The sequence below is a fragment of the Artibeus jamaicensis genome, unplaced genomic scaffold, assembly GCF_021234435.1.
Source record: "Artibeus jamaicensis isolate MK-2021 breed Jamaican fruit bat unplaced genomic scaffold, CSHL_Jam_final contig_525, whole genome shotgun sequence".
Lineage (NCBI taxonomy): Eukaryota > Metazoa > Chordata > Mammalia > Chiroptera > Phyllostomidae > Artibeus > Artibeus jamaicensis.
This window is the reverse complement of record NW_026521874.1, coordinates 8,541,900-8,567,741: the sequence shown is the minus strand read 5'-3', so window position 1 is coordinate 8,567,741 and position 25,842 is coordinate 8,541,900. Positions and strand designations below refer to the sequence as shown.

At 48.1% G+C, this 25,842-nt stretch overlaps 1 protein-coding gene across 5 annotated transcripts in view; it reads right to left on the bottom strand.

Annotated features, from left to right (window-relative positions):
• The window catches only part of FBXW8 (F-box and WD repeat domain containing 8), a 111,595-nt gene extending 86,691 nt beyond the window's left edge, over nucleotides 1–24,904 (bottom strand). For all 5 annotated transcript variants that reach the window (XM_053669722.1, XM_037156108.2, XM_037156106.2 and 2 more), the window contains exons 1-2: nucleotides 24,540–24,904; nucleotides 9,927–10,031 (exon numbers count right to left, since the gene is read on the bottom strand). In XM_053669722.1, the coding sequence (XP_053525697.1) occupies nucleotides 9,927–10,031; nucleotides 24,540–24,836 (402 nt within the window). In that variant the 5' untranslated portion in view covers nucleotides 24,837–24,904. The remainder of the gene's footprint in view (nucleotides 1–9,926; nucleotides 10,032–24,539) is intronic.
• Between the last annotated feature and the right edge of the window lie 938 nt (nucleotides 24,905–25,842).

Sequence of the window (25,842 nt, the reverse complement as noted above, 5' to 3'; positions counted from 1 at the left end):
CAAAATTTCTGATTTTCCATCACAAGCAAACTATATTCAAAATAATCATTATCACAATACTTTACTCAACCAAAAGCAGGTCAGAGCAGTAATGACCAGCAGAACAGCCTGCCGGCCCACTGAGGCGCCGGCTCCCTTCGCTGTGTTGCCGCCGTACGTGAGAGCGCGCAGGCTCCAGGCGGAGCACCACGTCCCCAAGTTACCGTCTCTGTAGGCCTGGGCGTTCTGCACGGGATTCACAGCACCGCAAGTTAGGCCGGGTAGCATAAAGAAGTGCAAGGCTTCTGTCACTTCTCTGAACCAAAGTGTCGCACTGGCTCAAGTCTTGAGTGGTTTAGAAACTGGAAATGTAAGAGAGGCCTTGGAGACCACCCAGGCCCAGCCCCCCATCGCAGGAGGCTCCGCTCAGCATCCCTGGCTGGTGCGGGCATCTGGGGAAGAGCTGACATCCCAAAGCAGCCTGGTTCCCTGCAGCTCGATCACGAAGAACTTCCACCGGTTAGAAAACGGATACTGTTCCAACCACGGTCCTGATTTTTGCCCTTCTGAAAACATTAATCTACTTCCTCTTCCACCTGACAACTCTTCAAATGGCTGAAGAAGGCCATCCCAGTGCCCCGCAGTCATTTCTTCACAGGTCTAAATACTGCCCACTTCCTCTGACTACCCGTCAGAGGACTAGTTCCCACCCCCGCCAGCCCTGAATTACCCTCGTGATTCTGCATCTACACTGTCCCTCCTCAGATGCCGTACTCAGGACTAAACAGGACCCCACACGTGGACTGTGGAGTGCCATAAATGGAAGGATCGTCAGACACTAATGTGTTACATTGCTTAACGGCTACTGAACTAATGTCCACCAAAGCTTCTGGAGTCTGTTTTATTAGGTATTCAAGGCAAACAGATATAAAGAATATTACAAACACCCATGGACTCACCACCCCACTTCAGAAATAAAATACAATACTAATGAGGTTAAGAGTCCTATGCATCTGTGCTCATGTCCTCTCCCCCCAATAGTAATCTCAATTTGGTGTTTATCATTCTTCAGGCTCTTTTAAAACAAACTGTAATTGAGTAAACAAGTCCCTGTCTCGTACTTCTACAATCTTTTTAAAACTAAAGTCTTCATAAACTTTCTATCCATTCTAAAGTCCAGCTCATTACATACATACCCCCAGCCTACATTTCATGGCATCTTTGCCCACCAGTTCTGCCATCCTTTGCATGAGCTACCTCTCCCATACACAGATCACCTGCAAAATACAGTCTGCAGGCCTTCACATCTTAATCATTTAAAAAAAATAGTTAACCAGGACGGGGCTGAGGACAGAGCCTGTGGCAAACCACTCTAACGCTCCCCCGCCATTGACGTGGATCCATTAAACAACCCACCCTGGCCTGGCTGCAACATCAGTCACAAATCCACGGAACCACACTGTCACCACACAGTTGTCCATCTTCGCCATACCGGCGTCAGGGAAACGGGCCCCCATCCAATCACAAGTGGTCAGCAACTGAGGACGGGGTGATGACTTCGTAACGCTGGGGTTCCAGTTTTCACTAGACACAACACTGTGGTTTGATTTTTGGCATTTCTGGTCCACAGTCGAGCCTGTCCGTGACACTGGGTTGTGTCTGTCTGTCTGTCTGTGCCAGAGGGAATCTCAGCACTCGGCAATCACGAAGCACGAACAGAGACAAGACCAACATCAGCTGTGACGGAGCCAGGCCACAACTCAGACAGCTCCAGAGCAGAGTACTCCTCTAACAGACAGACCCCTGGGATGCAGGCTTAAAGAAGTATAAGACGGGGGCCAACATTCCTAGGTTCTCAAAGGCAGAGAGCGCTAACTAAACACAGGACAATCTATTCTGATCCTTGGAATATGGAAGGCGTTTTTGTAGAAATTGTAAGATGCAACATTCAGTAAAATTTATGAGATGTCAGTATTGGATAAAAGACCCACCAAGGTGCTACGAGGTCACATAAATGGAAGTCCCGATTTCACTGCAGAGACCAACACTTCCCCAGGCACGCTCGGCAGAACAGCAGGTCCTCGGGCTGCTGATCCGTTACTTTAATAGCCTGACACGTGTTACAAATCTCTAAGAAGGGCGCAGAAAAAGCTTCATTCCCCGGACTTACTTGGGTCCTGAACACTTCTTACAAGGAGTGTCTCCACAGCCTAGTGCTCTGCGGAAGACACGTTAGAAAATACTGAAATGGGTCACTGGTCCATCAATGAAGACATGTGTTGTGTGCTGACTACATGCTGGGCACTAAGACTGGCAATTCTCACCCACTTTCCACCTCAATCTGCCAAACTTGTATGTTTTCACATGAGTGACTTCCCGCAGGCCAGAGAGAAATGTTTGCTCTCTGCCTTCACATTCAGGTGGAATCAAAAGAGTGGTCCCACGTAGGCGACAATCTCTGTGACTCTGTGGTCCGAAACCCAGCTACGAGGCTGCGTTTTGTCAGGCAGAACCACTGAGTCGGCAGCACTTGAGGAGAGTCGGAATCAGTGCTCAGTAATCACAAACTAGAAGATCCCAAAATTAAGTTAGACATTCTGGATAAGCTTTCACTGGGAGCTGAACCATACAAAATTTCAGCCACTTTAAAATGAAGAAACTTCAGAGATTTTCAAGAAGTCTCAAATATATCAGACCTTAAAAACTTTGGAAGCTGAAAACAGATTTGTATTATCAGCTTCAAAGAACCGTTTCAAATGGCACAATCTGAAAGTTGTACAACAGGACTATGGGATAGAAAACTAAGAACAAAAAGTTGATGTCTCGGTGCACCATCCCACCACTAACCACTGAATCACGGGCCTTATGCTGCAGAAAATGATATTCAGGGTAAGGTTTAAATCCTGGATAACAAACAATAAATCTCTTTGAGGGATTTATAAAAGGTAGAGGTGAGAATTACTTCCAAAAAGGGATCAGGACTGTACCTACAATTAGGTATTAAATGCAGAAATGTGCCAACAATTTCTTTAGCAAACTATAAAAGGAGGGTGCCTTTTTTTTTTCTCTTAGAGGAGAACAAAAATTATGGGCATTAAGAATTTCTTTTAATCCTGGAGGGGAAAAAAATCAACAAGAAAAGACCTAGTTAAACTTTCACAAGTAAACTGTAAAGAGTCTCATCCAAATGAAATCTAATTGTTTGGATTTCTTAAGTTATATTAAATCTAGCAAGTTTACAAGCCTGGATTTTCCAGAGGCCTAATGGTCTTTTTTTTCATTCACCGGGACTGGAGTGGTTCTGCCCAGTAAAAGCCCCACTGAGTGAGCCTCAGCTACAAAAGTCTGCTAATAAAAGTGTCTCCAGCATTTTGCTTTATAGCACCACTGTGAATTGCAGCATTACCAAAAAAAAAAAAAAGAAAGAAAAAGAAAAAAAAAAAAAACCCTGGCTCAAAAATTAGGTTTATTAACTCCCCTGGATTAGGGTTACCAGTGAGGCCCACGGCAGGGGAAAGCGTCATTGTCCTGGTCACACTTTCACACACCATGTCCACTTGAGAGGCAACAGACTCATGATCTCAGCTTCCTTTCTTCTGGTCACTCTGAAACCCACTCACTTTTGCCCTCACCATGCCCCTGATTTTGGCCAAGGTCACCAGTGACCTCCAGGTGGCCAAATCCCATGGTCATCTCTGTCCCCCTCCCTTGACTCCAGGCAGCGCGTCCTGCTTTGATCACTTTCTCCTGCTGGTAACCCCCCACCCTGCTTCCAGGGTGGCAGGTGCAGTGTTTTGCCATGTGTAACTTGCACCCACGCTTTTGTGTGCATTACACACAGGATTATTATTCCCATTACTATACCATGATATATATTCATTATGCCCATGTATAATGTGCATCCTTATTTTTCCCTCAAAAATGTGGGCAAAAAAGTGCACATTACACACAACAAATTACAGCGCTCTGGGTTTCCTCCCCCGCTCACAGGTAATGGCTTCTCAGTCTTCTCATCTCCTTGGCCTCTCATCACTGCAGTGTGCCAGGCTCAACCCCTGAACCCCTTCCTCCATCCACACTTACTTCCCTGACAATCTCACGTGGTTTCCTGGCTTCCAATACCATCAATGTGCTGACAGACTCCAAATTTGGATCTTGAGTGCAGAGCTGAACCCAGCACTCACCTCCAGCCTCACATCCACCTACCACTTTCCCCTCAACTCTCATACCCACTGTTTCCCCTTGTCGGAAAGGGCCAGCTCGTCCACCCAGCTGCTCAGGCCAAACACCTCGGAGGTCCTGCTGACTCCTCTTCCTCTCTCCACACCAGCCCAGTAGCAACCCCGACTCTGCCTACTTCTGCTGGTGCAGTCCGGGTCCTTACTGCCACGTTCTCTCACCTGCAGTATTTCAGTGACCTTGTAACTGGTCTCCTTGCTGCCATCCTTGTCCTACTACATCGCAGCCAAAATGATCCCTTTTCAAATGTAAGTCAGACCTTGTCACTCCTCTGCTCAGAACACTTCACTGACTTCCCACCCCGTTTAGAGTAGAAGCCCAAGTTCTGTTCCTAGATTAGGTGTCTTTCATGTTCTGACCATGTCTCCTTCTCTCAGCCCCATCTGCCCACTCTACTGCCATGTTAGTTTCGTACTGATGCTCTAGCAAACCACCACAGACTCAGTGGTTAAAACCATGGACACTTATTCCCCTACAGTTAGTTCTAGAGGCCAGGTCTAAATCAAGGTGTGCCAGCCGCAGGGCTGCGCTCCTTCAGGCGGCTTCCAGCTCCCAGCAGCTGCCTACAGCCCTTGGCTGGTGGCCCCTGCTTCCATCCCCCAGGCCAGCAGCACAGCCTCTTCCCTCCTCTCGACTCCCCACCGTCCTCTTAAAAGGAGCACTGTAATCACAGTGAACCCACTTGGGTAAGCGCCCCATCGCAGGATCCTTCACTTACATCGGCAAAGGTCCTTTTACTATAAGAGGACCAGATTCACAGGCCCTGAGGGTTCAAGGTGAATGTCTTTGGGGGGATATGATTCAGCCTAGCACAACCTAAGCTCTGTGACCTGCCTGCTGCCCCCAAACGCAGCTGCAGGTACGCTCCGTGCAAGGCCTGTGCACGTGCTCCTCACCTCTGCGGAGACCTGCACAGCGTCCTCGCTCCCTCCTTCAGGTCCTGGCTCAAAGGCCACCCTGTCTGAGAAGGTTTCCCAGGCCACTTAGAAGTGGCCCCCAGCCTCACCTCTGCCGTCTGCTTTTTCTTCACTGCATGTACCACCATGAAACGTGAGCTTTCAGAAGGACAGAGGTTTCTTTTTCATGTTTTGTTCACTGCGGTACTCACTGTGTAGAACGGTACATGGCACACAGTAGGCCCTCTGTAAATAACTGAGAAGGAGAAGAAGTCGATTTTTTAAAATTCAACACTTCAATACACTGGATTGCTTGTATTTTCAAAGGTCAGCTTCTGGCACGTGCCGCCCTTCAGGAGGCCCTGACTTTCTTTATTCAAACACAATCTCTTATGTTGTGCTTTTTTGTTCCTTGAAACTTTTTAAATATGGCAAACTCCAAAAACACACAAGTAAAGCGAACAATATAAAGAACTCGCAAGTACCACCACTTGGCTGAAACCACCATCAACACCGGTCCGCTGCCTGTTTCACCCAGCCCCGGCCTTTCTTTCCAGAGCTCTTTGCTTTGCCATCGCCCCTGTTTAGAGGGGCAGCCACCGCCACCTGGCAGATTAAAAGGAAACTCCTCGGGGGGCTTGGGTCCCAGGCCTGCACTCAACTCCTCGAGAGAGAGGGGTCCGGTGGAAGGTGCAAGTTAAGAACCAAGGGACCCCTGCCAGCAACGATGGTTCCTCAGGATCATTTCTGCTATGAAAATCAATTCAGCTGCACTTGGCTATGGATTCCCGCTTTTAAAGACTTCATTAAGATCTTTAACCATAAACCCTCAGCTTTTAGTTTCTCCTATTCGGACATCTGGGAAGATCATAAGATCACATTTTTCGTGAAACCTGAAATATCGTTACCCAATACGCTGGCTTTAGTTCCAGAATTACTTATTTATTTAGATGACACCAACTTCCTGCTCACCAGCTTGGTCATAAATCTTAGGTTTGTAACCTCTGCGCCTTGTCTCTTTGTCTCTAGTGCTCTCTTTATGCACAATTTTCTACCTTTTATTGGAAAACACAATGTTGTTACCTACATAGCTAAACTTCTAAAGTGACACACTAGGAAATACACATAACTAAATTGTGTGTTAAAATGGGACTTTTAAAGACACTCAGACAGGGGAGCACACTAATGGTTGCCGTGGTCAGAAACCGGGGACGAGGAAGGAGGCGATTGTGGCTACAAAAAGGCAGCGCCAGAGAGCCTCGCTGGTGAATGCTCCGCACCCTCCCTGCGGGCACCCGAATCCACACCTGCGGTAACACTGAGGGGACCAAACACACACACAAACAAGCACGTGGAAAACTGGTGAGGCGTGCGCAGGCCCCGTGGACCACGCCGACGCCAGCTTCCCGGTGTTCCAGTGGTTCCTCCAAAGGAGGAGGCTGAGGGAGGTGTGCACAGGGACCTCTCAGTGTTACGTTTTGCAACTTCCTGTGAATTTATAATTATTTTAAGTTTTTAAAAAATGAATGTTGAGCCCTGGCTGGTGCGGCTCAGTGGGTTGAGTGGGCTGCTGGTTTGACTCCCAGTCAGGCACATACCTGGGTTGCAGGCTAGGGTCCTCAGTAGGGGGAGTGCAAGAGGCAACCACACATTGATGCTTCTCTCCCTTTCTTTCTCCCTCCCTTCCCCTCTCTCTAAAAATAAATAAAATCTCTCAAAAAGTAAATGAATGTTGGTAAATACCTAAAAACCTTTACTCCTGAGAATTATTCATGCTGTAAACGACAGCACACTTACCCTTCTCATAAAAACTAAACAATTTCCTATTTTTGAAATCGACAATTTTGTAATTATTATTCATTTTAAAATATTACCCTTTAAAGTGCTAGGAACCCTGTGGGCGCACATGATAAAATGAACTTGACATTGTAAGTAGCGGGATGATAGAGCTGTGCAATGAACTGCCCGGTGAGTAACCCTGCTTCCTAGAAGACGCACTGTATCCAAGGTATTTCAGTGTGGAGCGCTCCCACAGAGAGACCACGTCTCTCGAGGGACAACTACTGCCCGCGCGGAGGTGGAGAGGTCAGCGCCAAAAGCACGCAGGGGTCACTAACGAGGTGGGACTTTAGGAAAGTGGAAGGCCCCCCAACGCAGCCAGGGAGGGGGACGCAGAAAGGCGGCAAAGTCAGAGCAAAGCCAGCTCTCATCTGCGGCATAATCAAATCTCCAAAGTCCTCCCCCATCATGGTTCCTTACTGTGAGTCAGTTACCAATTTGGCCTAAAGATCTAATAAGCAAAGGGTTTTTTCTAAGGGTACACATACAGTCCGTGGTGCCAATTCCTCATAACTGGCCCGATTTCACTAACATCCCAAGGTGTGGGCATTAAAAGGGGGAGAGAGAGAGAGCGAGCCAGAGTGAGCCTCTCTAAAATAAAGTCATAAAGCAGCAGGACAGTCCATTCAACAGAAGGACTTCTTCCCTGTTTCAAAAATAAAAACACCACGAGAAACAAATGAAAATGCTACTTATTTTTATTATGTCAGGGTTTTATTTTAACACTTGAAAAAAAACAAAGCCAGTGCTACCAATTACTGGCCATCCATGGTCATCTTCATGTAACAGCTCTATGAAAAAAGTCACATCGTAAAAAATCACCTGAGGGATTTTGTCTAAAATATTTTCTATTCTTCTACATGTACTCAAAAGATAAGGTTTAAAAAAAAAACCAAACCCAAATCCAACTGGCCAAATAGGGAAGAATTCTGGTGGACAATCAGACCACTGTGTCGCAAATTAAACCGTTCACACCTGCGGAGTAATCCCAGCAGCACAGCCCACCCCCTGAAATGCGGCCCCACTGCACCCAAAGGAGGGTCTCTTCTTCCATGAGATCCTATCTGTGGCTGATAAACTCTCTGGATGAGAAAACCAGCAGCAGATGTGAAAACCACATGGCCCTCTATAAAGCGAGAGAGCAAAAAGCAATGTTAAAAGAAAAGATTTCTTAGACAGCAGCTCCCTATCAAGAATGAAGATTTTATCGTCCAACGCTGACTCTGTGGAAAGCAGCGTGCCATTAGCCCGCCGCTCCAAGACCGCGGCTCACAGTATCAGGCTGACATCCAGGAGTCGGACTCACTCAGCTACACCCTTGTTTTCAACTCTTGGGAACAGGGCCAATGTGTAAAGTTAGAATATAACAAATACGATTTGCAGCGGGAAGAAGAAGACAATGCAGGCACTCTCACTCAATGTAATCGATAGGCTCTAAGCGCAGGTCACACTCCAGTACATTTTTATGTAGTGAATTTTAGCCTTTGCATAATTTGTTCCATAATTTCCCAAGATTTCCACACTCTGCATCAAAAAAAAAAAAAGACTTGCCAGCATCCCCACTAAAGTGATGCTGTGGCGATTAAGAATACTGAAAAATTTTTCAGATTCTTATTTAAGTAGAAAAATAAAGGTTGGGGCAAAAATGTTTACAGTTGTGAATACACAAAATCCAGAGTTCTTTCTTGTATTATTATTTATTAAATGCTGCATTATTTTCCACACCAAGAACTGTAAGCCTGCTCTTGCCCCATTTTGTAATTTTGATTAAGCAAAAACACTTTATTAGAAATAGTGTAAAAGCAAAAACTCTCTCAGCTGTCCTGTTTTACACGTTTTACGTGGTAGGTCATTGAACTGCCACAGAAATAGCAAGCTCTAGACTCTCAGTGTGGCTACAGTCTTCACTCTCAAACTGCCTTCACACTTTTTAACTTCACATTCTTGGTGGCACTTTGGAATTTAGTGTGTAATTCTCCTACCACTCAGTTTTACCAAACCCTTTCTTTTGAAGCTATAGACACGTGGGTAAAATACATTCTATAATCCAGAGGTGGGAAAGGACAACCACCAACCCAATTCATTCTTTGGCTTTTATGGGCAATGGGTATTCCAGTGTCTTCTGGGGAACACAGCTGTCCACGAAAAGCCAATGGTCAGCAATCATATACACATTTAACTTGGGAGAAATTATATGCTCGTCCCCAAAAAGAAGAGAACAAGAGACTAATTTTAAGGGCCTGAACCCTTGCCTCTCAAAACTCGCCAAAGCCACACTGGCATCACTCAGAAATACAGATTACTGCCCCCCCCCCCCGACCTCCTGAGTATGAATTTGCATTTTATCAAGATCCCCTGTGACTCATGTGCACAATGAAGTTTGGCCCCGACGCTACCTCCCACCACCCCACCCCGGGAACGTCTGCCCCAGAGTAAGCATGGGGCGTGCAGCACTGGCCTGCAATTCCCTGGTGGGTCTCAGGTCTCACGTGCCTCACACCTCGCTGAGTGGGATTCTGGTGTTTTAAGGGTAATTTGGACTATACCCCTAAAACATGACTTCACTGTTTTGTCCCCAGGTTGACCCTTGGCTCCCAACCTGACAGGCTGGCTTGAGTAAACTGAGGGCTCGCACCTTTGCGTTACACACAAGGAGGGTGGTAACGGCTCAGACTGGTGCAATACAGACCCAGCACAGAGTGGTCGGCCTCAAGCACACAACCCCTAGCCAGCCATGACTCCGACCGTGGGGAGAACGGGGCTCCAGCGCAGACGGTCACAGACAGATGAATAAGCGACAATGTGGAACACAACTCTTAGTTCAAGGTTGCATTCCTTCACGAAAAGTTGCTACCCAATGCATTAATCCTTCAAAGCTGGTCATTCTGTAAGTAAATTTCTGTTACAGAGGAGCTCCCAATACTTCAATTACATATGTAGGTGAATCTGGCACGTCGGTTAATGGCAGCTTACCTGAGCACATCTCCCCAGGTCTTTCCTGTCCAGGTACTGAAATATACTGATTGCCAATTCATACGGCAGCTGGATATCAAAGAATGGCACGTCATCCATTTCATTCTGAGGAGAGAAAGAGAAAGGAAATAAGCTCACAATTCTGGATCTGAAAATGCTCGTATTTGCAGGCCCTTTAAACGACCAGAGACACCCTTAGATGGCGACGAGAGAGCTGATGGTGTATCCCAGGAGGAGCCAACCTTCCTCACTGTTCGGCAGAGCACACAGAGCTCACTCAGAACTGGACAACCACTTTCACACGTGCCCCCATATCCACGTATGAAATCCACAAGACCATTTCCCACCATGCTTCACAAAGGAGAAGTGGGGCCCTCTTACAAGCCGGGGTGCACCAGGTATCTGTGCGGAGGTTTGTGGGGGTCTCTTGGCCTCTAAGGAAAGGTGAGCAACAGGCAGCCAAGAGAGTGAGCCTTGAAATCAGGGGGGGCCATTGGCCCCCTCAGGACAGCTGCTGCCACCCTACCAACTTGGAGGGGGTGAGTACCCCACAGCCACAGGAGAAATGCTGACCCGGGTCACTCGAGTGTTTTCATAGGAAAAGGGGAATAGGGCCGTGAACACGAGAAAAAAAGCAAATAAATGAAATGCTGCTCTTGAGTGAGGTGAATAGCATCCTGCCGCGGCCGCTGGAGAGGCACAGGCTCCCTAATGCACTCGGGGGCGCGCACTGGTTAACCTGAGTGAGCCAGTGCAAACAAAGCAGTTCTTCTTCGGTGTCATTTATTAATGCAGAGAAATTAGAGCTCGTCTGCCTCTGGATAAGCAATTAGGGATGAGGTAACAGGCTTCATTTGAGAGATAAGGCTGTCACGACGATCCCGGCAGCACAAAGAAATACGAGTGTGAAACAGAAAAAAGCCCCAAGCGTGCACACGTAGCCCCCTGCCTGCTCCCAAACCCACCTGCCACCGCTGTGGGGTTTGCGTCTGCAGAGCTCTGCCAGGCAGTGCTCTCTGTCCCAACAGAAATTGCTTAATAAAATTCATCTTTAATAAGCTTTGACTGACATCAGTGACTTACTGGTTGCAAACAAATTACTAATTCATTACTCAAACACAACACTCATTTATGGAAAGGGTGAAGTCTCAAAACTGAAAACAGTCTCAGCATTTTTAAGGGAGTGTGAGCACCACTTTAAACCCTACCAAGATTCGAGGTAAAGATTTTTCTGAAACCATTCATTTAGGAGTCTTGGGGCTAAAAGATAATCCAGGGCACAAGAAGGAAATGTATTCAACTACAAAAACAACGCGAGTTAAGTGTGAGGTCCAGAAAGGCTCTCTGGGGGGGAAGAGTAAGAAATGACAGTCCATTGTGGGCAAAGAAGGAACAGAATGTTAAATCAAGAGAGAAATGTTGGCTATGGGGGGGTACAGGGAAAAATCTGCATGTGTAATTCGAAGACAGAAGGGTCCTTGCCTAAAAAAACAGTGGGAAGTCATCGGTCTGACATCGGGCTCCATCCCGGCCCACAACTAATTGGCTTCACTCATCAAGGAAATTCGGCATCGCTCTCTAGCCCAGAGGCACCTGAGACCCCTCAACACAACCCCAGAGGCCGTCACAGGCAGTGGGGGGAAGTCCCAACAAGACCAGACTATCCTCTGCAAGCCGGTGCTTTCTCTTTTGGATTATATGGCCGCAGTGAGGTGGAGAGGCCTACCTCACCTATTCACAGAAGCAGCAAGAGAAAAGTGTCCCGTATCCTCACACGAGTGGAATAAAGGCAAAGGAAAGCCTGGGCTTGTGCAAACTGAACTTAGCTTTTCACTGTTCAGAAACGTGCCCAGCACTGTTCTCAGTCTGGCCCCCTGGGCTCACTCCCTACACACTGGAGTCTGGACCTGACGCTGCTGTGAAGCAGCCTGAGAATGTCCAGGAGAGAACAACCGCCTGTCAGCAGTTACTCTGGTGCGGGAAGCCGCAGTGCCAGGGCAGCAGCCTTCCCTCTTCTGCCTATATCCAGGGGACCGACTCTCTCATCCCACCCTGGAAAACAGGGCCTCTGCCTCAGCAGACCCCAGCCCTGCTACCGTCCCCTGTGACTCCGACCACCAAGATCTCAGGGTGCAGCCTAGCACGGGGGGGTGCAGCAGAGGTTCACACGGAGGAACCTGGCTCTCCCACGTGACCAGCCGCGAGGCCAGGCTGAATGTATCCGAGCCTCAGTTTCCTCGACTGCAAAGCAGACGTAAATCCCCTACGACCAGGCATGTTATCAAAAAGAAAATGCAACGTGACAGGGAAGAGCGGGCAGAGGTGCCGGGGCTCAGTGTGCGATCACAGAGGGCTAACGAACGGTGCCATTTTCTCTCCTTCAGTGATGCTCCAGCTCCTTTCCCTTCAACACGTGTTTGTTGACTAGGCTCCCCTTCCTCGCAACTCCCACGCTGCCTTGCTGTTCACACAGAACCGTCTCCCCTGGTCCTGCTACAAGCAGCTGATCGTTGGTGACAGTGGAAAGGGGGTGGCATCGCAGAAACTAGGTCATTCAGGGGTCTGAACGCTGAGCCTACCCACACAACAGGTCTTTCCTGAGAGGCTTTTTAGAAAGAATTGTCCATTTTTAGCCCTGGCTGGTGTGGCTCAGTGGATTGAGTGTCGGTGTATGAACCAAAGGGTCACCAGTTCAATTCCCAGTATAGAGCACATGCCTGGGTTGTGGGCCTGGGCCCACAGTAGGGGGCACGTGAGGGGCAACCACACATTGATGTTTCTCTCCCTCTTTCTCCCTCCCTTCCCCTCTCTAAAAATAATAAATAAAAAACTTCAAAAATAAATAAGTAAAAAGAATTATCTAATTTAAAGGTTATACCACAGTAACAACTAAGGAAAAATTTACTCTCATGCACAGTAGCTGAAAGGGGTACAGCCCCCAGGGTGCCCGTGACTGTCAGGGGTTACGGCTCCCACGTCCACAGAAGATGGGAGATGCCACGCTGCTCTGTCAACGCACCAGCGGTGGCGGTTCTTGACCATTTATTAGTTCTGAAGGGCGACAACTGCTTCAAAGCTTTGAGTAAAATTATGTAAACACCAGTATTACAAAATCAAACTTAAAAAAAAAATCACTGGGCTCTTCGAATTATAAATGATGGTCAATCTCCAAAAAGATCAGGACCCAGGTTTTTATGCAAACAACCTTCCCTGCAGCCACCACTGGTCAGGGAACTGCAGGAAAGAAGGGAGCCGATATTATACCACAGGAGGGTCTACGTTCTGAGAAATGGGCAGGCCCACGAGGTCAGGAGGACACACGCTGAAGTCTCATGTTGCACACTTTCCATCTTTTTTGGCCAGACAGTCCATCGATGGCTCTTGTGGTGGCGCTGCAGCAGGTCACTCGTATCGCCCCTTGGCCCCACGACACTCCTTCCTCAGGTGCCCAAAACGCTGCCCACTGTGGGCTCACAGCCGAGTCCCTCCTTAGGCACCGCCCTGGGCCCAACGAGTGGCCTCGTGCGAGGTTCCGTCCCCTCCAGGAGGGCAGTCTACACCCAGTACCTCATCGGTGCCTGGACGCCACGGCCTGGCCCCCTTGCCTCAACTCGGGGCCTCTCAGAAAGGCCAAGCCACTAAACCGCCTACATGTAAACCTGAATCTCAGAGCCTATTTCATGAAAAATCCAACTTTCGTTCCCTCAAAGCAACACACACCATCTTTGACAATAGTAACTGTGCGTAACAGGTTCCCCAGGGGTCTAATGCGCAACCCTGGGAACAGCAGGTAACGCTCTGCCCCCGCCTCCTCTCACCCAGTCGTAATGCAGTGCAGGTAAAGCAGTCACCATCGCACCAAAACAGCCCAAACAAAACACTGGAGTAGCTTCAAGGTTAGGTCCATCACTCACAAACTTCGCTTCGTTATTATTGGTAATGTATCACTGGGGAAATACCTCACTAAAAATTGAAGTTATGAGCACGTTCGACCTTGTGGTTGAAAACGCACCTCGTTCATAGGCACGCATGACTTGACACAATTCAGAGCCACGTCCTGATGGAAGCGCTGGCCCTGTCACCAAGTTCGCCCTGACTGCAGCGGCACGATGTCGGAAGCACTGGCCTCGGTACTTCCCATGGGTCACAGGTGTAAGTGAAAAACATTACTTCCCACCACTGAGTGGGGACATGCCTTGTGCTCTAAAAGGTGCTACCAGACTTCCACGTAGGCCACCATGAAGCCCAGCCGTCCGAGAGGGTACGGGCCACACCGACCCCGTCTCTGTCCGTGCCGACGTAAGGACACAGACATCGACAAGATGACGTTCCGGAGGAAACGATAATCCACGGGAGAGAGACTGAAGACACCGGAAATAGGACTACAGGAAAGCTTGGTCACACTATAAAAATGCTAACATGACTAAAATGTTTAGAGAGAATAATTTCGCATTAATAGCCCAAGCAAAGTCAGAGTAGCCAAATTTATGATACAGAAGGCCAATAGATTTAAAATACTAACATTTTTAAAATTTAAGGAAAAACATCTTTTTAGTAACATGTTGTGCAAGACGAGTTTTAATTCCTCAGTGGCACAGGTTCCCTCCCTCTACTCACAACTCTTGTCCTGTATTATTACACAACAAAATGTTCCGTGGAGTTAAAAAACTGCCCAGGGCCTCTCGGACCTTCACCCCAAATCCCGAGGGTGGGTTCTAGCACCTCTTCCTCAGGGACCCTCATACACACTAACAGTTGAGAATCACAACCCTAAATTATAGACAGATATAAAAATCAATACCTCCTCAACCAAGCCAAAAACACACACACACACACACACAAAGAAAGAAAAGAAAACCCACAAAGGGGTCAAGTTACTTTGTTAATTCAGAGTCAGTGAATGCTGGATTTTCCCAAAGTCTGCTGGACTCACTCCAAAAACGCTCCGAGAAACTGCAAACCGACCCCTCCCGGGGGAGGCTGATTTGTGCTCCTATGTGCTAATGTGAGACTAATTCTGCAAATGGACTGGTTCTGCGCCTCACTGTTAGAAATGTAATCTGTCTTCTCCTGTTCAGTGGAAGAAGGGATAATTACTGAGAGTCAAACCAGGAAAAAGTAAAGAAACTGACTTCGGTTTGCTTCCCAAACCCAAATGTGTGTGTATTTCCAGGGCAAGCAGAACACTCAAGATCTCTCTAGGTGGTGTTTAAGAGACTGAGAAAAGCACCTCAAGTTCAAACAATAGATATTTAATAACGTTTCTGCTAAATCTGTGACTGAAAGGAGACTGTTTCCTACAGGAATTTATCTCAACTTCCCTAGATACTGCAAAAGCTGCATGGGGAAGAGCCACAGGATCTCGATCAGAAAGAGTGGACGAATTCCAGCTTTGCCGGGGATGGGGAGGGGGACGAGGGGCGCCTGAAACACGGTCAACCTAAATAGGCATTCGTTTATTTACACACTCACAAATGCTTTTTTTTTTTTTTCAATAGAAAGCAGGAGTTTCTGAGCAATGACATTACAAGAGATTCTTTTTTCTAAACTTCTAAATTCTTCTAAATCTTTTTACAATGAGCATGTGATCGTTTCACTGACAAAGAGAAGCAATACATGGGGTTTTTTTAGGTAAGTTGTTTAATGTTCAAAACACTATCTGAATTCACGGTCATGCCACTGTGGGGGAGGGGAGGGAAAGTACTGTTAACAAGTGTATAAGAAGTGAGGTCTACACTCAAAGAGTTAAAATCTTTTATAAAGATAAGTTGTGCCCAGGCTGGTGTGGCTCAGTGGATTGAGTGCCGGCCGGCCTGTGAACCAAAAGGTCGCTGGTTCAATTCCAAGTCAGGGTACATGCCTGGGTTGCAGGCCAGGTGACCCATTTGGGGGCATGAGAGAAACAACCACACATTGATGTTTCTCTCCCTTTCTCCCTCCCTTCCATTCTCTAAAAATAAATAAATAAATAAAATCTTTTTAAAAAAAAGGTAAGTCATCATCATGTAAAATAGAATAAAAACAGGAAATACAAAAAGCAATCTAAACGAACCCCTCAGGTACTCCAAAGTTCACTAGTAAGTCAGCTATTTACAACTTAGAAACCATTTTTCCAGAAACAATGTTCTACAGAATGGTTAAGCTGCCAAGCAGTCCACAGAAGGCCTACTTACCTCTTAACGTTTAACCTCATCCCCGTGCCCAGCTATGACAAAGAACAAAAGGTACTCCATACACCTCTGTTTGCATATGTGGATGACATAACTGAACTACAACACTACAGACTCTAACTGAAACGGTGCCTTGTACACAGTAGGTGCACAATAAATGTCTATGGGATTTATCACTTTTGTATGGGCTTTCCAACTTTCATTCGCCACCTGCTGGTATGACTCCCCTGGGCCCTCTAGCAAGGGATGGAGGCCAAAAAATGCCAATCTAAAGGACTGGGGAAGCAAGCGCTGGGGGCATCCCAGAGGCGGGCCCACTGGAGAGCGCTGGAGTGGGGCAGAGGGGCGGGGCTGAGGGGCAGGGCCTCTGCTTGCAGAGCTTCCTGTCAGTGAAGCTGGGACCAGAGCTCTGGGATCCAGAAAGGAGAGTGGTTGGGGGGGAGGGGGGGCTCCCTTGTCAGAACCTGGGTTTAGTATGGGTTTGGGATTTGTCTGTAGAAAGAGTAAATAGTTTCATGTCAAAGGCCCCAAATTCTCCAAGCACATTTCTACCAACAGGATGGGCTGTATAATTTGTGAAAGCCATTGTAAAACAAAAATATGGAGCCCCTTGTTTAAAATGATTAAAAATTTCAAGACGGCAACAACACGGCATCAAAGCAAGCACAGGCCCCCTCTGACCCTGGGGCCCTGTGTGATGACACAGGCCCGCGAAGCCTGCTGGCCCTGGGCGCCACAGAGCCTCCTACTCAGGCTCTTCACCTAGAAGCCCCTCCCCCAGATCCCTGAATGCTCGCTCCCTCATCTTCCGTGAAAGTCGGCCTCTCCCAGGAAGGCCTTCTGGGACAGCACTATTTAAAATCACAGCCCTGGCTGGTGTAGCTCAGTGAATTGAGCGCGGGCCTGCGAACCAGACAATCGCGGTTCGATTCCCAGTCAGGGCACATGCCTGGTTGCAGGCTGGTTTCCTGCAGGCCAGTTCCCAGCAGGGGATGCACGAAAGGCAACCGTACATTGATGTTTCTCTCCCTCTCTCCTTCCCCCCTTCCCCTGTAAAGATAAATAAGTAAAAAAATATTAAAAAAATAAAAATAAAAAATAAAATCACAGCCCTGCACACACTTGTGCAGACTGTATCCCTTCTAGCTGCCTTGCCTTTCCCGAGACCACTTCATGTCTGACAATTACTTGTTCATTTCCTCTTCCCTGGCATGTAAGTTCTATAAAGGCACGGGGTTTTTTTCCATCTTGTTTGCTGCTATATCCTCAGTGCCTAGAAGAGCACCTGGTACTAAGAAGCCACTGAGTGAATGTTTCGGAATGAATGAACAAAGGAAGCCCCACGCAGTGGAAACTTCCAACAAAGAGAAGACTTCAGTTACAAGCTGTTCTAGGACATACAGGGTCTGTTTCAGAATATGCTAAGCAGAGACCCCTGCTCATTCATAACAGGAAAAACAAATAAATGACACTCATGACAGAACTTTTTAGTTGGGGAAATGGAGAAGGAAGAGAACTGTGGGCTGGAGGGATCAGGGAAGAGTTAACATAGGGGAGAGAATTCGAGCTGAGCCTTAAAAGGAAGGCAAAGAAGAAGGGAAGTCTCTCCAGGGACAACTCACAAGTTCGCATTTGATTCCACCCGTCTTCTCATTTCACACTAGAAAGTTTCCTTGTTTCTAATTCAAAAAAACAGAGGTCAAGCTGATCTTGCTGACAACACAGATGTAGACTCTGAGGAACTAAATGCTGGCGCAGTGAGCAATGAGCACCGGCCAGCAGCATCAGAACTTTCATCAGGCCGGAAAGCCCACATCGTAACTTGAAGGATGCTTTGAATGTTTCCAGGGGTTCCAGCAACCACAGGACCTCTTTACAAGATTCCTGCAGGAAGCAGCAGTCCACCTTGACAAATGCAGACAGGCTCCGACTGCACGAAGCACCACAGGTAAAAATACAAGAGTAAGACAACAGACCTGCTCTCCAGGATTCCCAACACAAGACTTGGGGAAGCAGGGGCTTATCAGTGATAACTCTCAGCAAAGAGGAAATGAAACGAACTCTTCCATAACACTAATGGTAATAATAGCACCAGCTTAAATTTATTGGTCACTTACTATACACCAGGCTTGGTGCTAAGAATGTCCCATGTCATTCTCATTCATTACCTCATCACAAAATAGGTACTAGCCTGTCACCTTATCTGGCAAGTAAGGCAGAGGAAGTTAACTTGCCCAGAGTCAAACAGCTAGTCAGCAGCAGAGGCTAAATTTGAACTCGGGCCTGCCTGACTCTAGAGTCAGGACTCATAACCAGGGCTATCCTGCCCCCATTAATGTAATCCTTTCAGCTAAAAGAAGCAAGACTGTAAGCTTCTGAGGCCAGGAAGTGTCTATTCTGTTTATTGCTGATTCCCCAGCACCTAGCTGATCAATACATGTATGTTGGATGAACAGAAAACACATACATTACCATAGTTTAGTATTGTGTAAAACACCCACTCTTAAAGTGGGCATCTCTCCCCCTGGCTGGTGTGGCTCAGTGGATTGAGCACCATCCTACAAACCGAAGGGTCACTCGTTCGTTTCCCAGTCAAGGCACATGCCTGGGTGGCAGGCCACTGGGGGTGTGCGGGAGGCAGCTGATTAATGTTTCTCTCTCACGTCAATGTCTCCCTCCCTCTCCTCCCCCTCCCTACCCTCTCTCTAACAATAAATAAAAATCTTTTTTTTAAGTGGGCATCCCCTGCATCCACTGTCCACAACCCACTCCCTCTGCTTTCAGGAAACCACCCCACCCTCTCTCTCGGTCAACATGGTTTAGATGAGGCCGACCCTGCCCTTCAGGAACAGGCGGTGGATAGAAGCCTGGTCAGAGTCAGTGACTGGCTCAAGGGCAGATACGAGCTGAACCAATGAGAACTCAGGTTCATGACCTGCTGCAGAAAACAGACGCTCTCTTTCCCCTGGGCGGCTGACCTGACAGAATGTAAGACTGCAGGTGCTGGCAGCCATTTTATTCCAAAGAGAGGAGAGCCTGCCTGTGAATAAAGCCAATAAACTGAAAGCGAGGCCAAGAGATGCAGAGATTCCTAGTTACATTATCCAAGCCCCCAGAGAGGCACTAGCCCCCGGAATGTTCAGTTACATGAACCAACAGAGTCCGGCCTGGGTTTTTAGGTCGGTTTGACTTGGGTGCTGGTTGCTTGTAGCCCAGAGTCCGGATACTTGACCTGAATGAAAACGGGGCCCAGCGCTGGAAATCACAGCCCAGTGAAGAAGAAAGCAGCGCCAGTGGCTTCTCTACCTTCCAGAAGCCTGAGATTGTGGGGAGAGGGTGAAGGAAAACAAGGAGAGGAGCCGCCTACTGCCTCTGAAGTTCTGCCCCAGGGTCAGCGTTCCCTTCACTATTAACCACCCATCAGCAAGGCAGCCTAGGTTTTCCCAACTCGCCATCTGAAAACAGATGGCTTCCAAATGCTACTATGAACAGCTTCACAAGGGAAGACAAGGCTCAAGGAGAACCGTTCCTAAGTTTCCATGTCAGCCGTGTCCGTCCACCGAAGCCCGTCCTGCACCCGGCCACACTAACCTCTGAAGCTGCACTGCTCGCCAGCCCATGCGAAGGCAGCCCGATGCCTGGCTGCTAAGTTCTTAGCTGTTCTCACCCTAATGCTGGTACCGAAACCTTGCAGAGAAAGCCACTGCACAAAAACACAGCAGACTGCTCCGCTAACAGAGAGTGCGCCAGAAGTGCGGGGAGAACAGAGTGTGTTAGGAGATGGTGTCGGGTTTTTATCTCCCTGTTATGTTGACTGGATCGGCCTGTGAGAGTTTCTGGGGAGTCCCAAATAAAAATAAATCTTCCGTATGTGGAATGTGGGTTATCCGCGGACCAAGCGAGGGCGCTCAGGAAGACACAAGGCAAAGACCACAGACTCATGACTGAGGCGGATCCACCCCACAGACAGATTTCGTTTAACCCGCAGTGTCAGAATGACATTTGGACAATTTTTTCAATGAGTTACCAGCCCTTAAAAAATGGCAAGAGTCTTGGAAGAGTGCTGTATGAACACCCCAATGTGTTCACGCCCCCCGCATCCAGACACCTGGGCAACTCCACACTGACTCCAGGCATGGCTGTAACAGGGCGCAGCAAAGAGGGGGGCCCCAGAAAAGGATTTGAGATGGGGTCCAGAGCTCAGGGTGTCCAGGAAATATTAAGATGTCCCCCCCACACAGGAGGAAGGGACAAATGGAGCAGAGCCATTGAGAGCTGTTTTGCACAGCAACAGTTTCCGTAGCTAACCTCTGGAAAGGCCATTTAATATATCTATAACCTTTAACTGGTTTCATAGATATGTTAAATAGCTGTGGCCACACTCTGAGCCAGGGGCGTTGGAAGTGACTTCCACCCAAGATGTAACTAGGGGGCAGGTCCCCTGAGTTACAGCACCTGCTTGAGAGCTTGGAGTTGATTGGCTCCACACCATGGGGCCAATCCTGCCCAGACTCACAATGGCAGCCCAGTAAACTTGTAATAATATAGGAGTCTTGGCAGGTGTACCAATTGTGGGAGGAGTCAGAAATGGGGCTGCAAAGGAGGATTGGTGCAGGGATTTAAACTCAGACACCACAGCCACTGGGGAGAGAGCCACGTGGTTGTGGAAGAGTGTAGACCCCTGCAGCCATTGAGGGAGAGATCCATGCGGTTTTGGGCAGTTAGGACCCCCTCTTACCGAGGTGAAAGAGAGAGCCACACAGCTTTGCCAGAATGGAGATCCCTGCAGCCAGGTGAAGAAGAAAGCCACACATTTTTGGTCAGACTGTTGACCCCTGCAGCTTTGGTAGAAGAGGCCCACGTGGCTTTCGCCACGTGGCCTGGGAAGCAGGAGAGACTTTGCCTGAAAGAAGGGTGAAAGAACTCTTGCCAGTGGACCGTGAGAAGGTGCCGCATGACTTTGGATGAACTGGAGATCTTGCCCAGACAGCGACACAGCTCACGGTGCCAGCGACCTGAAACACAGACCTATGCTTCTTTTCCTGGGATACGGTACCCCGAATTAGGGCAGGGGGAGAAGGAAGCACTGTGTGCGTCTATGGTTATCCTAAAATACTCTGATATTTTTATGGGGACACTGGGTCACACTTTAAGTCTGTACAGCTTTAAGTAAACCTTTCCTTTCCTTTTCACAAATCTCTGGCATTGAGAGATGTCTTTCCAACTGGCAGCAGACAGAGGAGCCTAGTAGGTATTAATATACCATCCTTGGGAGGGGTCTCTGTTGTTCTATAGCAGTTTTTGGCATCCCTCGGTGGGCCAAATATTGCCCCCGCCTTGGACCTCTGTTCAGTAACATGGCCACATGGCCTGCTCTGGGCAATGTGACAATAACAAACATGACTGCAGTCTCTCTAGGCAGAGACTGCAGAAGCATTGAATCTTGCCCTCCTTCTGCTTGCACAACTAAGAGAAGGCCCACAGGACTGACCTGCTGAGTGATAAGACATCTATCCTAAACACACACACTGGGCCAACAACCAGCAAACTGACCAGCACGTAACCTCAGACGTAAGTGAGCTCATCCGTGCTCAGCCCTAACTACCACCCTGCGACATGCTGAGCTAAGTAGTACAGTTTTAAGCCAAAATTTTTAGTGTTTTTTATGCAGCAAAAACAGAGTCCACATGAAAATACATATTCCCAATTCAAAACAAAACCAAAAATGTCAAGACTGCAACACTGGGCCCACATTCCTACATGGGAACAAGCAGTTGACACAGGCAGCGGCTACCGCTTTTGGCCCAGTGACAGCACGAGTTTCCCAGTTTGTCACTAGCATCTAACCCATGATCGGGTCAAGTTCAGCTGCTACATGTTGTCTTGGTTAGGTGTTGTCATATTTTTATGGCGAAGACCATCATGAAATAGCACAGTCCATATATCTGAGTTATTATCACAAGCAAGAGCACTGGTACAATCAATCCCTTTGGAAAACTGTTGGTCAGTACCTGCTAATGTTGCACATATGCACACTTCACGTCCTGGGATTCCACGGCTAGGTGTGAACCCGAGAAAAATGAGTGCACGTTCCATAACATGCACAAGACGTTTGCCGCACTATTTCCAGACGGTCCCGGACTGGCTATTACCCAGCCGGTTATCAGCAATGTCCATCAGTGGAGTAAATAAAACGTGGCACGTTCACAAGGATGAGTCTCCCACATAACACTGCGCACAAGAACCCAGACACGAGAGAGCACATGCTGTACAAATCTACTCACGTAGTTCAAACGCAGACAAAGGAAAACAAGGCGTCGGGAGTCGGGTGAGTGGTGGCCCGTGGGCATATGCCTCGCTGTGAACCAGCACACGTGAGGATTCCAACAGGCTGGTGATACTGTTCTCTGATCTGGTGCTATTTACATGGACATGCACACTTGAAAATTCACCGCGCTGTACATTTAGGATCATACACTTCGGTGCAGAGTTTGAATTTTTAAAGAAACTTTAGAAGTGGAAAACCAAGAGGATGGCCATGTTTCACAAACAGGACTTCAGGTGTCAGGACCTCAGACCAAAGGAAGGTGTGCCCCAGAAAATATCTAAGATTTGCCTGATCATCCCTACCACCAGGTTTCTGGGCGCCTCCTCCAGAGATCGAGGAAGCAGGTCTGGGGAAGGGCCAGAACCTATATATTATGTTAAAGATTTCTTTTTAAAGAGAGGGGAAAGGAGGGAGAAAAAGAGAGAGAGAAACATAGATGTGTGAGAGATATACATCTATCGGTTGCCTCTCACATGCCCCCAACTGGAGACCTGACCCACAACCTAGGTATGTGCCCTGACTGGGAACTGAACCGGCGACCCTTTGGTTGGCAGGCTGGCACTCAATCCACAGAGCCACACCAGCCAGGGCAAACCTCTATTTTAATACAGCTTAAGGTGATTCTTACGCCAAGTCAGTTTGGGGGAAACTCCTTACCTGGTGAAATATAGAGCCCAGCAGACCTGCATCCAAATTCAATCCCTAGAATTTATCAGCTGGTTATGCCAAGGCCAATTATAGAAAACCTCTTCGACTCTCCTTCATTTTAAAAGACTAACAAGCCTACTTCCCAGAGTTTTGTGAAGCCCCCAGACACTGCCACCTTCAGTGGGGTGGATTTCAGGCCCCACATTTGCCTTTGTCCTAATAACCCACCTTCTTGTTTATTTCTGCTCCCATGGGCTGGTCTTGCCTCGGCCTACAAATCTACTTCCGGGGGGAACAACTTCGGCACAGATCTGGACTGATCTGGCCTGATCAGGTGCTCGGCCACCTTCCCAAGGCACTGATGTCAGACTGATTTCACACCTGTCAGACTTCTTCAGGGATGACCCACTTTTTACAGCAGCAGGCGTGATACCAGCATACATATGTATAAGAAGTGTCCCCTTAAATGAGGTTTATAACATGCACATACACAAGAAAAGGTTATATCTAACATTAGAGGTAAAGCAGAGCATGGAACCAGACATCTGGTAAAATCACACAGCTATTAATATTATTAGAATATAACCACATAATATGTAAAATACTGAGCCACCATTCATCAAAACCACCTGCCAATAACAGAATTGCTCCCACCCATTTAAGCAGCTGTAGAAACCTAACTTAAAATGAACCATTAAACCTGCTGTCTTGTTCGCTTAACCATGGATACGTTTCAGGTGGTGAGTCTGATTGTCCCAACTCCGTGAAGGCGGCTTATTTAGTGTGGGAGGGGCGGGGTGGGGGTAGGAGGGAGGTTCGGAGAACATAAGGATTCTCATCTTCCTCCAGATTCGCCCAAAGGTCCCACAAAATGATAAGAACCTCCATACTAATGATAGTACCCAAGGATTCTACCTTGTTTCTGCTTTCATTATTATTGAAGGAATATATGCACAGTCAGCTTAAATAGTACAACCAGTTGTACTATTGTACAGCTTAAATAGTACAACCAGTTACCCAGAGACAAGTTAAAATTCCTTCCTATCCGTGTCCTGGGTCCTCCTCCCCAAAGGCAACCTTGCTGAAAGTTTAGGAATACTTCCGGGGCAAGATTTCTCAGTCTTAAACTTACTGACGTTCTGGGCCAAATAATTTGTGTGGGGTGCGCCTTCCGGTGTGTTGCAGAACATATACGAGCACCCCTGTCCTCGTCTCATAGCAGCGCGCCCCCCTCCCCGTTATGGCGTCCAAAACTGTCTGCAAACACTGCAGAATCGGGGTCAAAGTCGTCCCAGTTGGGAACCACTACTTGATACTCCGAGCAGACACGGAACTTGTGTTCCCTTACTTGCTTTTCTCCCCTCATTGGTGACACAGAGTTACTTTCCAACTCACTGGGGGGTTGGTACCGAGAGCGGGGGGGGGGGGGGCTGGCCGTGGCCTCGGCAGGAGGCGAAGGCCACTCACCAGATCGCGGATGAGCTGGTCCACCAGCTGCTCCCCTCCCCCGGCGCCCTCATGGGTTGAAGGGGAGCGGGAACGGCTCGCCGAGTCCTGCTTCTCGGCCCGGGTGGTCCGTGCTGCCGGAGGCCGCCCCGCGCCCTCCAGAAGGCCCTGAGCCAGCGCCAGGTACCCCGAGGCCTGCTCCCCGTGCTCAGGGGTCCCCTCGGGCCGCCGCGGCCGCCGCCGCTTCCTCAGGGCCTGGGACTGTGCCAGCTCCTCCTGCCAGCGCCGGCGGAAGTCGTCCAAACTGTGGTCGTCCATGGCCCGCGCCCCTCACACGCCCGGGTTCTGCCGGTACCACGGGATGGTCCCTCAGCGGGATGTGTCCGCAGCAGCGGAAACCAGAGCTATGGCCGCACTCGAGTTCCGGGTCGGCGGCCCCGCCCCCGGCGCGCCCCTCGTGCCGCCCCGGGCACCAGTAGCTTTCAGGGCCCTGAATTGGAAAGAAAGGCATACAGTCGCAGTCCATCTTCAGATGGTCTGCGGTTCCTGCTGTTGCCTTCTCAGAGTTTTTCTCCCCACCTTGACCTGGGTAACTCTATACGTCTTTCATATCTCAGCTCATACATTATTTAATCTTCCAGTCCCCGCCAAGCCCTCCCAAAAAATCAGGTCTGTGTTGCTCATTCTTAAAGCATCCCATCCTTATTTTAGCACAGAATACAGCTTGTAATTTTATATTTGTCTGATTGTTTATTAACATCTCCCTTCCCCACTGGACTGTTAAATTCCTAGCTTGGAGGTTGGTGATTGGTAGGCACTCAAATATTTACTGAATAAATAACCCCTTAAGATGGGAACCATTGTCCCGCACTTTACAGATGAAGAAACTAAGCCAAAAATCACACAGCTGGTAATTTGCACACCACCATTTCTAAGTTTGTTTGTTTTTTTAACCCCACGTCTGACCTGTTAGTTATTAAATGATACAGCCTACCAGGCTAAGCCATCTAGAAACCATTTGGCTGCCTCTAGTTACCGTGTTTTATTTTTTCAATTCAGTGATATTAACAGTGGGATTATTAATCATTGGCGCTCCAGAGCCAGACACACCTAGGCAAGCATCTCAGGGCCCTCATTTATTCACGTCCCCTTTGTTCTAGCAATTCTACTTCTAGGAATTTATCCCAGAAGAAGAAAGTTGAGAAGAGTCCAAAGAATACCTTCAAGAATATTCACAGAAGCACTGTTTATAGTACTGAAAGTCAGAACCAGTTTAAACAGGGCACTGATTAAATAAAGTCTCCCCATTGGAATGTAAGAGAGA